This window comes from Bos grunniens, chromosome 10, assembly GCF_055505025.1.
Source record: "Bos grunniens cultivar Pamir isolate PY7600 chromosome 10, Bosgru_T2T1.0, whole genome shotgun sequence".
Lineage (NCBI taxonomy): Eukaryota > Metazoa > Chordata > Mammalia > Artiodactyla > Bovidae > Bos > Bos grunniens.
In genome coordinates this window covers 72,941,157-72,958,011 of record NC_141174.1, presented here as the reverse complement: position 1 = coordinate 72,958,011, position 16,855 = coordinate 72,941,157, and the positions used below count along the sequence as shown (strand labels likewise).

The following is a 16,855-nucleotide window of genomic DNA, read 5'->3' as shown; positions in this document are numbered from 1 at the left end:
GCATCCTAGCTCCACCAATTACTTAAATGCATTATCTTGAACAAATTACTTAACTGCTCTGATCTCAGTTTTTTTCCTTCACTATATGGAAAGTATAGTGACTTCTTGCAGGATTGCTATGATTGCTCTATATATAAAATGTTTAACATTATGTCTAGCACAAGGTTCAATAAATGACAAATACTACTATCATCAACAACAATCTTGGCTTTTACTTCCAGTCTACTGGCCATACCTAGCTGTAATATAATCTAAATTATAATCTAAAAATTGCATATCCTCTTCTGCCTGAAATATCTTTAAGTGGTTTAGGTCAGGACAAGGTTGGTTTGGTCATAATAAATAAGCTTGGAAGGAAAAAAAATGGCTATAGAATGCATTCCAGTTTACTTCCATTGTAACTAGAGGAACCAAGTAAGAGTTCAGAAATTGCTCAGCACACAGTATCTTAATTAGTGAGAAACAATTCAAAATTCAGTTACACTAACAATGGAACAACATCCTTGAAAATAAAAGACATCATACACATATTCCAAAATAAGCCAAACACAAAAATATAAACCTTGAAAAGTCTATAGTAATTATTTTCTTACCAACTCACAGAAGTGTACAGTAAACCTAGTTAAAAGTTAAGTCATGTTGTCATCTTTAACTTCATCAAAGTAAAGTCTTTTAACTCACCTAAATTCCAAGAGCATTATCTTTCTGATAGCAAACCTAAAAATATAAAAGTCAATAGTAAAAATATTTAAATAGGGAATATAACATTTCTGAGTTACTAATACAGATGTATTCTGGAATCTTGTTTTAATACTGACTTATACAGCAGAATAATTATATCCAATAAAACACTGAAGAAAGCAAATTTTGCTTTTATATATTTTTTATTTTGTTCAGTTTATTTATTTTTAAAAACTATCTAAGAAGAATTATATCCTATTCATATAACAAACACAATTAGCACCATGACATACAAGGATATAACACACAAACTAATAAGCCAAGTAGATTTAATCAAAACACAAGTGCTCATCAATATTCATAATATTGGATCACCAATATTATTGGATCACCATTGCCAAAAGCTAGTCTGCCTCAATTTCTTAAGCACTAATCTTCTTTCATTTAATAATAATCAAATGGAAACATTCTGCTGAAGTCATGCATGCCTTCCTATATAAGGGACACATATTTGTATTACAGGCATGTCATGTAGTCTTGATATTAAATCTAAAATATTAGAAAATTGTAGAGACAGTATCAGGTATTTCTGTATATACTTTAAGAAACAGAAGTGTTTGTTTTATATGGATAAATGATCCTGTAGTTAGGGTATCTCTGCAAAGGTAGGTTCAAATGTCCACTAATTTAGCTTTATCATTTTGTATATTAGAAATAAAGGAACGAGACCAGAACCATGCCACTGGATATAAGCTTCCAGTTTTGCAAATTAAACTTGCTGAGACAGGTAAAGAGCTTAACTAATGCTATATATATGTAAGATATAAAAACGGGTCTAGAGACTAGACATGCCAGAAAATCTTTAAAGGGCGAAAAGTTACAAGTAATGATAACAAATATTGCTTATACAAAGTTTGTTAAAAGGCTGACAAGGACTTGACATGAACTTCTGAGCTATCTACTCCAGATTTGATTGTTACACAGATTAAAAAATCAAATAACATCTGTGAACAAAGGAAGCCAGCACAAAAGAGTACATATTATGTGGTTCCATTTTTTTTTAAAGTTTAAAACCAAGCAAAATTAAATTACAGTATTCATGTTTGCATACTTCCATATTTAAATGGTAAAGCAAAGGGCCATACAAGGGTTTCTAGGATGCTGACAATGTTGGTGTTGGTTTTTTTCCAACATTGGTGGTGGTAAAATTCAGAAGGCTATACATTTCTGTACATTTTATGCAGTATCTGTTAATTTCATTGTAAAGAGGATTAAATATTTTTAATGAAAAGAAATCTAAACACTGGCAAAAGTAAACTGCTCTGTAAGTTATCCTTTTTTCTTCAGTATAAAAATCACTTGGATGGATTCATAATTGGATTAACAATTAATCACAGTGTATGGGTTAAGAGAGTCCTAAAGAGCAACTGGACCCTGTCCTATTTAAGAACAGAGTATTGGATAAGAGCCAGAGAACAAGGATTTAATAACTGGAGCAGCCTCTTCATCTACCTATGGTAAAATACATCGGGCTAGTTACTTCTCTGTACCTCAGTTTTCTCATCCATAAAAGGAAGATAATAGTTAATGTGTCGGCTCACATGTGATACACCTTAAGGGAGGACTGCCCGATCATTCAACCTAAAGTAGCAGTCTTTGTCGCTGTACCCTAATCCCACTTTAACTTATAGCACTCACGACCTGCCGATGCTACATTTGCATGTGTTATCTGTCTAAGTAAGAATTAGAACATAAGCTCCACGAGTTAACATGAGACTTTACCTGCCATGTTCACTGATGCACCCCTAGCACTAGAATGGTGGTTGGTGCTCAAAGTAGGCTCAACCAAGTCCTCTATTCATAACTCTACACCTAGATACCTAACTGCTTATACTACATCTATAAGGCTCTTTAGTAGCTAGAATTCAACATTTCTATACCCAATCCAATCACCAACAACAGCAAAAGTCAGGAATGGCACCTAATCACCTGACTACCTTGGCCAAAAACTTTGTGGAGTCATCCTTGATTTCTCCCTTCCCACACTCATCACATCCAGCCACCAACCATCTCTTCACTTCCCTCTCTCTCAAACTGGTAACTCCTCTGTATCTCAACTTCCCATGCTAACCCATGCCATTATGATCTTTAACCAGACTACAACAATATTCACCTAGCTAACTACCTGCCTCTTGCCCCCCTCCAACGGGGGCATTTTTAAAATACCACCATCAGGCTTCGCTGGTTTCCTACTGCTCTTCAAATTTAAAACAAAAAAACCTTAACATGGTCTTTGGTCCTGTTAGGACCAAAGGCTCTAGAATCAATCAGGCTCAAGAATCAATCATTAAAACAAAACAACTAACCTCTTATTTTGACACTGTGTTTATAATATTTAGCAAAATTCACCTCCTAATTTCATGGAACACATGAAAAAAATAAAATCTGCCATTTTATAATTTCTATGACATTCATAACATGAATGTTTCCATTTCATACTAAAACGGTTAGTCAATTACCTTTTAAAATACTGATTGGGCATATATGTCTACATGTGCAAATATGGAAAAATGTGCAAATATGGAAAAATGTCCAAGACGCAGTTTTTAAAAAATCACAGGAGTAGGGAACTGGAACAGGTGTATACATAAATAAAGACACTGAGGGTTAAGGGCCAGGGAAGAAGATTTACTGAAACTTATCGCCTTCTGTGTATTGTTCAAAATAATTTTTTATTACATATATAGCTTGTACAAAATACTTCTTTGTTTGGTATTTAATTATCATGTATGTTTACTTTTCCAATTTTTAAATAATCCTTTAAAAAGATTTATCAGAAAATGGTAAGAAAATTAGTATTAACTGAACTGAAATTTTAAAATCTCTTATGTTCAGTCTTCCTCACATTCCTTCAAAAAGAAAATAAACCCTAAATCTCTCTAATCTGAGTCAAAAATTACAAGGCAAAGAAATATCTTATGACTCTTCAGCAGCTAGATGTAATTTTTCTAGCTACCATCTCCTTGATGACCAAATCAAGAAAGAAAAGAAAGTTCCAAGTTTATAATTACATTTAGTTTAGACGCTCAGATGAGATCCAAGTTAGAAACATCTAATTCCTATGTATAAAAATTAAACTCATTCCTACCTTGATTTGACAATTTCTTTCTCATATATATCTTCAATCACCTGTTGTTAAAAATATAAAAATGTTTAATATCTCAAATAATTTTTTTCAGACTCTGAGAGTTTTTAGTTACTGAGATTACACAAAACAAGTTGTTTAGGAAAGCTATCAAATATTACTGCTAGTGAAATAATACTTCAGAGATTGTTTTTATAACCCCATTATATTCCTCAAAATGTAAAATAACAAGAAAGCAAAGTAGTAGAAAAAATAAATATGTCTACATAAAAATAATTATAGAAATAATTATTAAAATGATGTATTTATTTCATTTCTAGGGAAAACAAAAATTCACAAGATCAGGATAATTTTTAAAACATAGTTTTAACAAGGTATACTAAATGTTAGTGGGCTTCACCTAAGAGTTTTAACAATGTGTTTTCAAAAATCAGAAAGCAAACTGAAAGCACAAAGAAATAACAGAAACAAACGCCATTCTGCTATCCGAATGCATGATGAAACCTCAGGTTTCCATTTACTTGGGTTGGTGGGGGATAAAATGGTATAATACCTAAGAATTCAGGTTCTGGAGTTGGAAGCCTGATTCAAACCAGTCACCTTCACTGCTGATGGCTATAACCTGTGCAAGTGCCTGATTGCTCTAAGGCTGTTTCCCAGTATACAAAAAGGATCTAATTATACTACTAAGAGCCCCATGGGTTTGCTAAAAGACAACACACATAAAGAATTCAGCCCAGGGCCTTGCATATGGTGAGCCTTAAATAATAGTTAACAGTAGCAGAAATAATAGTAGTACTAGTGATAAGAGTAGTTTTTAAAAAAAAGTTAAAATTATAAAGTGCTTTAACATGGTATAATATAATTTTATGGTAACTATGATATCTTTTAATTGCTCAGAGTATATCTGTCAAATAAATGTTTGTGGGTGGTAAAGGCATTTTATTATTTTTTAATAATTTAGATTTTGATAAAAATAAAGCAGAAAAAAACAGAAATTTCATATAAATTCAAGATTTGCTTGCCTCATTATCTTCCTGCCTTTACCACAAAATCAGGATAATTTTTAAAACATAGTTTTAACAAGGTATACTAAATGTTAGCGGGCTTCACCTAAGCGTTTTAACAATGTGTTTTCAAAAATCAGAAAGCAAACTGAAAGCACAAAGAAATAACAGAAACAAACGCCATTCTGTTATCCGAATGCATGATAAAACCTCAGGTTTCCATTTACTTGGGTTGGGGGGCTTGAATGGTATAATCCCTAAGAATTCAGGTTTTGGAGTTGGAAGTATATAATGGCAAAGCTTTATATCTGTCTTTACTACACATTAAGTGGCATGCAATATGTCAGCTCTATTTCATGTAAGGACCTCTTTTTAAGAACCTATTTCAGTAAGAATTAATCTTAGGTTTAGGCTTTTTTCTTTTCAATTATTCTAAACTGTGTCACATGAATCCTAAGTTCACTCTCTAACTGAATATGACTGGCCCCACGCATCTGATCCTCTACACTAAACAAGTCGCCCCTCTTCCACCATTACTACATATCTTTATTGAAGTTCATCAACCAGAAAACAATAGATTCTATCCTAGGTGAACTGTCAAAAAAACTGCAGGAAAACTGCTGTATATTTACAACATTACATGGTCATCTAATAATGATAAATCAAAAACAATCTAAGAATCTCTGAACAGGAAAATCCACACGCACTTTTTAAAAAGCTTAAAGGAAATACAACATATGATAGTAGAGGTTATCACTGAGAAATGACCTTTTATTCTCTTATGTGTAGCCTCTGTATTTTTCAAATTTTCTCTTATGAGCAATCATTAGTTTAGAAAACCATTCATTTTAACTTAAAAAAAAAGTGAAAACCTTTTGATGAATCAGCTCTTGAAAAAGAGATACGAAGAGCATACTTATTCATAAAGGATACTGCAAATCAAAAATACTTACCTTTATATCAAAGGGTGACTTTTTCTTGATATGGGGTGCCCAATATTTACATGCTAACTGCAAAAGTAAACAGTATAAACAGTAAGTCATATATTCATACGGCTGTAGAGCTAAGAGACCAAGATCATTCAGTAACAAGCACTTCTGGCACAGAGCCACGTTAGATAAGAGTCATTTACCTACTAAGGGGACTACATGGGCTTGTAAATCAGTTAGCATCTTTGGCTACAATCCGCTGAATGTCAGTAATGCCCTGCATGGCAACCTGCTACTGTGATTTTAAAAACAAAACAAAACATACTTTTCTAATTACTCCCAGGGGAAAGTTAATAACCACAGTCAAACATCTTCAGCATAGAGCTAAGGAAACCCAGGTTTAGAAAAATTAAATGAGCTGCCCACAATAAAATGTTAACAAGTGAGCCAGTACTAAACCCAGATTCAAAGTCCTCAGGAATGTTGATCTGCAAAATAATAAATCTTTAAGTGATTAGCACACTCAGGAGGGCTTCCTTGGTGGCTCAGTGGTAAAGAATCTGCCTGCCAATGCAGGAGTCAGTCAGTTTAGTCACTCGGTCATGTCCGATTCTTTGCAAATCCATGGACTGCAGCACACCAGGCCTCCCTGTCCATCACCAACTCCCGGAGCTTGCACAAACCCATGTCCATCAAGTCAGTGATGCCATCCAACCATCTCATCCTCTGTCGTCCTTTCTCCTCCTGCCCCCAACCCCTCCCAGCATCAGAATCTTTTCTAATAAGTCAGTTCTTCGAATCAGATGGCCAAAGGATCCAATGCAGGAGACTAGGTTTCAATCCTTGTGTCAGGAAGATCCCCTGAAGAAGCAAATAGCAACCCACTCCAGTATTCTTGCCTGGGAAATCCCATGGACAGAGGAGCCTGGCCGGCTCAGTCCATGGGGTCACAAAAGAGTCAGACATGACTTAGAGACTAAACAACAATAACAGTAGTCTATTAAGTGACAGCACTATGTCTCAAAAGAAACCATGTATATACTTTAAGAATACTTTATTGCTAAAAAGTGCTTATCATTAAAAAAGTGAGATCACAGAATTCAGGTATCTGATCTTCTTTATAACTAAATTTCAACCTCTACAACTCATTCACTCAATAATCATTAGAAAGCACCTTCTCTGGTCAGGTGCACCAGGTGCTCAGAAATAATGGAGGAGGAGGGGCAGGGAAACGGTACTATCCCTACATACTCTCTGTCCCATCTCTACCATCCTTCCTTTCACAACTTCGCTCTCCTAGCTTCTTTACATGCACATCATAAGGCCTCTGCACTGCCTCCCAAGACTCCCTGCTCTTCCCCAACTGGCTCCTTTTTTGGCATTCAGGTCTTAGGTCAAAACCACCTCCGAGAGGACTTTCCCGACTGCTCTTATACACTCCACCTGCTCTGTCACAATGCCGTTTCATTCTCCTGATAGCAATGATAACTGTCTGAAACTACACTGTTCATTTACTGACTCTAAACTGTAAGCTCCCTGAGAGGAGGGAACTAATAACTTCTACCCCAAATTTCAAGTATATGGGAAAATAGAGTTCTAATCTAGTCTGGAGCTATGACAAACCTAAACAGCATATTAAAAAGCAGAGACATCACTTTGCTGACAAAGGTCCGTATAGTCAAAGCTATGGTTTTTCCAGCAGTCATGTATAGAAGTGAGAGTTGGACCATAGAGAACGCTGAGAGCCTAAGAACTGTTGCTTTTGAACTGCGGTCCTGGAGAAGACTCTTGAGATCCCTTGGACAGCAAGGAGATCCAACCAGTCAATCCTAAAGGAAATCAATCTTGAATATTCACTAGAAGGACTGATGCTAAAGCTGAAACTCCAATACTCTGACCACTTGATGTGAAGAGCCTACTCACTGGAAGACTCTAATGCTGGCAAAGACTGAAGGCGGGGGAGAAGGGGATGACAGAGGATGAGATGGTTGGATGGCATCAGTGACTCACTGGACATGAATTCAAGCAAAGGGAGATAGTGAAGGACAGGAAAGCCTGGTGTGCTGCAGTTCATGGGGTTGCAAAGAGTTGGACAGAACTTAGCGACTGAACAACCATAACAATCTAGTATTAAGTTATCTGCAAAAACCTCTCCAAATTAATGTAAATTGATGACAACAAATTAACCATATAAGAAAAGGGTGGGAGGAGCAGAGAGGATTAGGAATCTAAGTAGAGGGAACAATGTTGAAAGGCCAGGAGGTGAAAGATAGCACAGCACAATTAAGTGCAGTTCAGTATGGCTAAAACACAATTAGAAAAGGGGAAATAACAGACAAAACTGGATATAAGCACAGGCTAGACTATAAAACGCGTTGGATGATTCCAGTCATTATCCTAAGGGCAATTAGAACTTATTCGAAATTTTAAGAAGATAAGTGAGGTGATCAGATTTGTACTTGGGTAAAATCACTCTGACAACAATATGAAAAATGAGCCTGAGGAGAGCAAGTGGAAATACAGGAACACAGGTTAGGATACCTAGGTTCAGAAAGAAAACCATGGAAACTTGGCTTAGGGCACAGAAAGCAGACAGATTTAGGAGACATTTAGAATGTAGCAAAGTGCAGGCTAGGAAAAGAAGGACTCAAAGTGACTCCTATGCTTCTGCCTTGGCAAATCTGCTGAGACAGGGCACAGAGAAGTTGGTGAGTAGTAAGTTCTACCTTGAGTTACTTGCACTGTTAGTCAATACCCCAAACAACAAATAAGGATAGGAATGTTGCTAAGAGCTACCGGGGATTGTATTTCCCTGTTCAAAGCCAACCGCGGTTCACAATAAAACACAGTAACGGGTTCTAGAGGAGCACTCACGCATTAGCGTCGGAGACTGCTCTTCCTAAACGCATTTATTTGGAGCAAGTCTCTTGTCTGACTCTCATCGCTCCGCTCAAAGATCGAGGTTACTCTAAGGATAAGAATAAACCTATTCCTCCTTCAACACTCAGTTCAGCATCACCTCTGCTACGAAATCTTGCCAGTCTCAGGTAGACTGGGGTGTTCCTTCTGCGACTTCATCGCTCGAGAGACAAATTCTAACATAAAAGCTTTCTTTTCATGTATCTGTATCCCCCGGAATGTGAACTCCTCAGGGCAGAGGCTCTTTAACCATGGTTTCCCCAAGAGCTAGTGCGGTGGCTGGCACACAGCACATACACTTCAGTAAAAAGACTTGAGTTAATGAATCGATGAACAAATGCTTCCTGGGTGCTCCCTTCCCGAGGAAAATTCCACCCCCTGGCCTCAGAGTTCTCATCCCTTCACACACACCAGACTCGCCCTAGCCCACCTGGGTCACGAACTCTGCGTTGATCTGGGACACCGTAGGGGCCACGATTTTCTTGGGCTGAGCAGGGGCCGTCATGGCAGCACTCTCTCCGCTCCAATGGAAAAGAAAGGACCGCTCCGAGCAGCGGTGAATCTGATGAACTTCCCCTAAGAGGCGATTGCGGCTGTTTGATTCTGAGATGCAAAAATTCGGCGGGGCAGAATATCCTCAAGGTTTACAGTCTCACTAGGAAGGCGTACCGCAGCTTGTACATTCTTCGGGAAGCGGAACACAACAAGGCCGGAAGTGCATGCAAGGTGTCGGCTCTGCGCTAGAGAAGCAAGAGCGTCGCCCTCTCCCGCTTCTGCCCCCTAGTGGGAAACCGACAGAAAAACACCAGCGAGACTGGAATTCTGTCTCAGTGGCCTGATAGATGGTGTTGGTGGAGGTTATGTTGTTAGCGTTGGGGAGGAAGAGGGAGACTTGGGATATCTTTCAACCCTAAAACAAACAAAAAAAAAAGTAGTAGTGAAAAAAAAATTAGACGGGGAGGCAAGGCTTGATTTTAACTTTTTAAACCGATTCATGGAAATATAAATTAGTCTATAATGAACTGCACATATTTTGTGTGAAATTTGATATTTTTTTCATAGGCACACATTTGTAAAGCCATTACCAAAATCATAATAATAAGCATATCCAGTGTCCCTAAAAGTTTCCTACTACTCCTGTGTGATCCATTCGTATCCACTGGGTAGAAGTGATCTTTTTGTCACTATGCGTGCTAAGCCGCATCAGTCGTGTCCAGCTCTTTGCGACCTCATGGACTGCAGCCCACCAGGCTCCTCTGTCCATGGGATTTCCCAGGCAAGAATACTGCAGTGGGTTGCCATTTCCTTCTCCAGGGGATCTTCCTGACCCAGAGATCAAACCTGTGTCTTAACATCTCCTGCACTGGCAGGTAGATCCTTTACCACTGAGCAACCTGGAAAGCCTCTCTGTCACTACAGAAAAAGATATATATTATATTATTTCATTTTTGTAAAATCCTATTAAAACTATATTAACCTACAGATTAATAATGTATATTAATCCATAGTCTAATCTATTAATCTAAAGTATATTAATCTGTAGATTAACATATTTTTAATCAGATTTTACAAATATGAAATAATATAGTATGTACCTTTTTCTTTCTTTTTTTCACTCAACATAATGACTTTTATTATTTATCTATCTTATTGGCTGAGCTGGGTCTTTGTTGCTGTGCTTGGGCTTTCTCTAGTTGTGGTCAGCAGAGGCTACTCTTTTTTGCAGTGCACAGGCTTCTCTTTGTAGAGGCTCCTGTTGCTCCAGGCACACGAGCTTCAGTAGTTGCGCATCTGGGCTCAGAAGTTGTGACTGGAAAGCCCTAGAGCATGGATCAGTAGTTGTGGTGCATCGGCTTAGCTGCTCCAGAGCACGTGGAATCTCCCTGGACCAGGAATTGAACCAGTGGCCCCTGAATTGGCAGGTGGATTCTCACCAGGGAAGTCCAACATACTTATTTTGAGGTTCATCCATGTTGATGCATGTATTAATAGTTCATTGCTTTTTATTGCTGAGTAGTAGTCTATTCTATGGACATACCACTGTTTGTTAACCTACACATCTATGGACGAGCATTTGAATTGTTTCCAGTTCTTGACTATTCCAAATAATGCACTAAAAGCATTCTTAATGTAGACATGTGTTTCCCTTTCTCAAGTATATACATAGGAGTGGAATAGTTGGGTCATATGGTAGGAGTATGCTTAAATTTTAAGAAACTATTTTCCAAAGTAGTTGTACTATTTATATTCACAACAGCAGTGTATGAGAGTTCCAATTCCACTTTTCTCATCCACACTTGGTATAGTCTTTTTAATTTTTGCCATTTTAATAGTTATGTGGCATATCACATTGTAACTTTAATTTGTATTACCCTGATGACTAATGATGTTGAGTGTCCCCTGTGCTTCTTTGCCATTCATGATTGTGGAATCCTCTATTCAAATTGTTTGCCCAATTTTTTGATTGAATTGCTAGTTGTATTTATCATTGAGTTTGAATGCATACTTCTACCACTCCCAAATCCATTCAAAAATTAAACATGTGTCTCTAGTAAACCTTGCCTGGATAACCACAGGCAAGAAGCTGGTAACACAGCTGCCTCTAGGGAGAAAGTACTGGGAGAGGGAAGAACAGGAGCAAGGGAAGTCTTATTTTACATTTTATACCCTTTTGAAACATTTGAATTTTGTAATATCTATAGCCTGTTTGAGAATAAACAGTTGTGAAGGTAAACAAAAGTGTCTGTAAATATGAAAATTAAATATGGAGTCCTTTTCTTCTCCTAATTTCTATGGTATAAAGTTTGTTTTTAGAACTAAAGATGATTTGCATGATCATAATTTTAAATGCAACAGATTATGAATACATTAAGTATCTAATTACACTTTAATTACAAATAAAGTCTATAAAACAAAAGGTAAAATAAGATTTTCTGAATAGCTTTTATGATGAGTGTTGCAAGATAGATAAGATTTTGACAAACATCAGGGAGGGACCTCAACACATTAGAAGGCAAACTCATTCCAAGAGTGAATGAAAGGCTCTAAATGAATAGAGATTTACAGATAAGAGCTTGTAATGATGACTCCATTCACTTCCTTCTTTATATATTCAGCATACATCTGAGAACGTAACAACATCAGACACTGTTTTATACTATATTTTTAAAACATAAAATCATGCCTTCTCTTGCTTTCCAGAAACATGTATTGCTAACAACAGTTTAACTCAATGGTTCTCAAAGTGTAGCTTCAATACAGCAATAACATAACTTGTGTAAGTGCAGATTTTCAGGCCCAGCCCCAAATACTGAATCAGAAACTCTGAGGGTGCAGCTCATCAATCTCTGCTTTTAACAAGCCCTCTAGAAGATTCCAGTGCACACTAAAGTTTGAAAACCACTAATCAACAGGGACAATTAACATAGTTAAGAAGAAAAAGCAGTGGGAGCACTGGAAATGGAATGCTAGGGTAAATCAAAAAGCCTTCCAGAGGAAGCAGTGTTTAAGTTCAAACTTCAAAGAGTGAATAGAAGCTAGTCAATACAGATGTAAAATATTACATGTTCAATGTTGTTTAATAACACCACTGAACCACTTTTCTTTTTCAGTTTAGTTCTTTTTTTTTCCTCTAATAGAATTCTGTTTCTCTAATGGAATAGTGCTAATAGAATTCCAGCAGTTAGCCCTGAAATTCTAACCCCTCCTAACTGACAATAAGAGAAACCTCAACAAAAAGGAATTAAGTGTGTTCTTTCACTGCTTCTGAAGAGCAGAGACTCTGCATGAAACAGTCCTAGCCAACATCACTTCTAATAAAGGATTCCTAAAAGTCATGCAGACTTCAAACATGGTGCTATCCCCTTAAAAATGTGTGCAATTATCACTGGTTATCTTACATAATATAAATTGAAATCTGATTTCTGCATATTAAACTTTAGTTTCCTTCCATAATGATGGAATTAAAACAAATTAAACCTGGCTCAACTAAATCTCTTCTTTGAATAGAGTATGAAAGTTTGTATCTAATTTAAATTCATACTATGTAGGTAAGATCAGTTCAATCACTCAGTCATGTCCAACTCTTTGCAACCCCATGGACTGCAGCACACCAGGCCTCCCTGTGTCCATCACCAACTCCTGGAGTTTACCCAAACTCATGTCCATTGAGTTGTTGATGCCATCCAACCATCTCATGCTCTGTAGTCCCCTTCTCCTCCCACCTTCAATCTTTCCCAGCATCAGGGTCTTTGAGGTCAGGTCAAATGAGTTGGCTCTTTGCATTAGGTGGCAAAGTATTGGAGTTTCAGCTTCAGCATCAGTCCTTGCAATGAACACTCAGGACTGATCTCCTTTAAGATGGACTGGTTGGATCTCCCGGTAGTCCAAGGGACTCTCAAGAGTCTTCTCCAACACCACAGTTCAAAAGCATCAATTCTTCAGCACTCAGCTTTCTTTATAGTCCCAACTCTCACATCCATACATGACTACTGGAAAATCCATAGCTCTGACTAGATGGACTTTTGTTGGCAAAATAATGTCTCTGCTTTTTAATATGCTGCCTAGGTTGGTCATAGCTTTTCTTCCAAGGAGAAAGCATCTTTTAATTTCAGGGCTGCATAACCATCTGCAGTGATTTTGGAGCCCCCAAAAGTAAAGTCCACCATTGTTTACCCATCTATGAAGTGATGGGACCGCATGCCACGATCTTAGTTTTCTGAATGTTGAGCTTTAAGCCAACTTTTTCACTCTCCTCTTTCACTTTCATCAAGAGGCTCTTTAGTTCCTCTTCACTTTCTGCCATAAGGGTGGTGTCATCTGCATATCTGAGGTTATTGATATTTCTTCCAGCAATCTTGATTCCAGCTTGTGCTTCTTCCAGCCCAGTGTTTCTCACGATGTACTCTCCATATAAGTTAAATAAGCAGGGTGACAGTATACAGCCTTGACATAATCCTTTGGAACCAGTCTGTTGTTCCATGTCCAGTTCTAACTGTTGCTTCCTGACCTGTACACAGATTTCTCAGGAGGCAGGTCAGGTGGTCTGGTATTCCCATCTCTCTCAGAATTTTCCACAGTTCGTTGAGATCCACACAGTCAAACGCTTTGGCATAGCAATAAAGCTGAAGTAGATGTTTTTCTGGAACTCTCTTGCTTTTTCAGTGTTGGCAATTTGATCTCTGGTTGCTCTGCCTTTTCTAAAACCAGCTTGAATATCTGGAAGTTCAATTATTGTTGAAGCCTGGCTTGGAGAATTTTAAGCATTACTTTACTAGCGTGTGCTGCTGCTGCTAAGTCGCTTCAGTCGTGTCCGACTCTGTGCGACCCCAAAGACGGCAGCCCACCAGCAGCCTGGTGGCTCCCCCATCCCTGGGATTCTCCAGGCAAGAACACTGGAGTGGGTTGCCATTTCCTTCTCCATACTAGCGTGTGAGATGAGTACAATTGTGTGGTAGTTTGAGCATTCTTTGGCATTGCCTTTCTTTGGGATTGGAATGAAAACTGACCTTTTCCAGTCCTGTGGCCACTGCTGAGTTTTCCAAATTTGCTGGCATATTGAGTGCAGCACTTTCACAGCATCGTCTTTTAGGAATGAAATAGCTCAACTGGAATTCCATCACCTCCACTAGCTTTGTTCGTAGTGATGCTTTTCTAAGGCTCACTTGACTTCATGTTCCAGGATGTCTGGCTCTAGGTGAGTGACCACACCATCATGATTATCTGGATTGTGAATATCTTTTTTGTATAGTTCTTCTGTGTATTCTTGCCACCTCTTCTTGATATCTTCTGCTTCTGTTAGGTCCATACCATTTCTGTTCTTTATCAAGCCTATCTTTGCATGAAATGTTCCCTTGGTATCTCTCATTTTCTTGAAGAGTCTTTCCCATTCTATTGTTTTCTTGTTTCTTTGCACCAATCAGTGAGGGAGGCTTTCTTATCTCTCCTTGCTATCCTTTGGAACTCTGCATTCAAATGCAGGTATATCCTTCCTTTCTCCTTTGCTTTTCACTTCTCTTCTTTTCACAGCTATTTGTAAGGCCTCCTCAGACAGCCATTTTGCTCTTCTGCATTTCTTTTTCTTGAAGATGGTCTTGATCCCTGTTTCCTGTACAATGTTATGAACTTCTGTCCATAGTTCATCAGGCACTGTATCAGATCTAGTCCCTTAAATCTATTTCTCACTTGTACTGTATAATCGTAAGGGATTGGATTTAGGTCATAACTGAATGGTCTAGTGGTTTTCCCTACTTTCTTAAGTTTAAGTCTGAATTTGGCAATAAGGATTTCATAATCTGAGCCACAGTCAGCTCCCGGTCTTGTTTTTGCTGACTGTATAGAGCTTCTCCATCTTTGGCTGCAAAGAATATAATCAATCTGATTTCATTGTTGACCATCTGGTGATGTCCATGTGTAGTCTTCTCTTGTGTTGTTGGAAGAGGGTGTTTGCTATGACCAGTGCATTTTCTTAGCCTTTGCCCTGCTTCATTCTGTACTCCAAGGCCAAATTTGCCTGTTACTCCGGGTGTTTCTTGACTTCCTACTTTGGAACTCCAGTGCCCTATAATGAAAAGGACATCTTTTTTTGGTGTTAGTTCTAAAAGGTCTTGTAGGTCTTCATAGAACTTTTCAACTTCAGCTTTTTCAATGTTACTGGTCAAGGCATAGACTTGGATATCCGTGATATTGAATGGTTTGCCTTGGAAACGAACAGAGATCATTCTGTCATTTTTGAGACTGAATCCAAGTACTGCATTTCAGACTCTTGTTGACCGTGATGGCTAGTCCATTTCTTCTAAGGGATTCTTACCCACAGTAGTAAATATAATGGTCATCTGAGTCAAATTCACTGATTCCAGTCCATTTTAGTTAGCTGGTTGCTAAAATGTTGACATTCACACTTGCCATATCCTATTTGACCACTTCCAATTTGCCTTGATTCATGGACCTGACATTCCAGGTTCCTATGCAATATTGCTGTTTATGGCATTGGACCTTGCTTCTATCACCAGTCACATCCACAACTGGGTGTTGTTTTTGCTTTGGCTCCGTCTCTTCATTCTTTCTGGAGTTATTTCTTCACTGATCTCCAGTAGCATATTGGGCACCTACTGACCTGGGGAGTTCATCTTTCAGTGTCCTATCTTCTTGCCTTTTCATATTGTTCATGGGGTTTTCAAGGCAAGAATACGGAGGTGGTTTGCCATTCCCTTCTCCAGCGGACCACATCCTGTCAGAAGTCTCGACCATGACCGGTCTGTCCTGGGTGGCTCTACACAGCATGGCTCATAGTTTCACTGAGTTAGACAAAGCTGTGGTCCATGCGATAAGATTGGTTAGTTTTCTGTGATTGTGGTTTCAGTCTGCCTGCCCTCTGATGCCCTCTCTGAGCACCTACCGTCTTACTGGGTTTCTCTGACCTTGGGCGTGGGGTAATCTCCTCAGCTGCTCGCCACAGCAGCACCGCGCAGCCACTGCTCTTATGTAGGTTAAGATGGAATCAGGAATAACAAGAATATGTATTGGAGGAAATAACTTTGTTTCTTCATTACAAATCTGGAGAGGGAGGGCAATGAGGAGGATAAATGGACAAGCATATCATGTGACATGCAAGGGAGTTAACATATCCTTTTGCAAGTGATAAGAAGCTATCAAAGAAACGTACTATGAAGAAGGAAGCAAACAATTAACTATGTTAGAAAGTTCAATGGAAAAGGTAGCTTGGAGTGGGCCCTGGAGTGTTTGCCTATTGGTACCTTGTTTCTATTCTATATGATTTTCCCTTTTAAAAAAAGTCCAAACTGCATAATTTGACATTTTAAAAATATTCTGAAATTTGAATTTTTCAAGAATCATCATCTTTCATTCCACATACATTTTCTCTCAATAGGCCCCGTGTGTGTGCTCAGTCACATCCGTGACCCCATGAACTGTAGCCTTCCAGGCTCCTCTGTCCATGGAATCTTCCAGAGGATACTGGAGTGGGTTGTCATTTACTACTCCAGGGGATCTTCCCAACCCAGGGGTCAAACCCATGTCTTTTCCATTTCCTGCATTGGCAGGCAGATTCTTTACCACTGTGCCACCAGGGAATCCCCTAATAGGCCCTATGGCAGTACAAAACAATAATTCCACTAACTCAAACTATCTCAGTAAATAATCATGCTACAGCCTGC

General features: G+C 38.4%; 1 protein-coding gene across 3 annotated transcripts in view; it reads right to left on the bottom strand.

The window, feature by feature from the left end:
- The window catches only part of AQR (aquarius intron-binding spliceosomal factor), a 92,836-nt gene extending 83,474 nt beyond the window's left edge, over positions 1-9,362 (bottom strand). For all 3 annotated transcript variants that reach the window (XM_086322013.1, XM_086322012.1, XM_086322011.1), the window contains exons 1-4: positions 9,112-9,362; positions 5,787-5,843; positions 3,830-3,870; positions 682-717 (exon numbers count right to left, since the gene is read on the bottom strand). In XM_086322013.1, coding sequence (XP_086178139.1) covers positions 682-717; positions 3,830-3,870; positions 5,787-5,843; positions 9,112-9,186 — 209 coding nt within the window. In that variant the 5' untranslated portion in view covers positions 9,187-9,362. The remainder of the gene's footprint in view (positions 1-681; positions 718-3,829; positions 3,871-5,786; positions 5,844-9,111) is intronic.
- Positions 9,363-16,855: the final 7,493 nt, after the last annotated feature.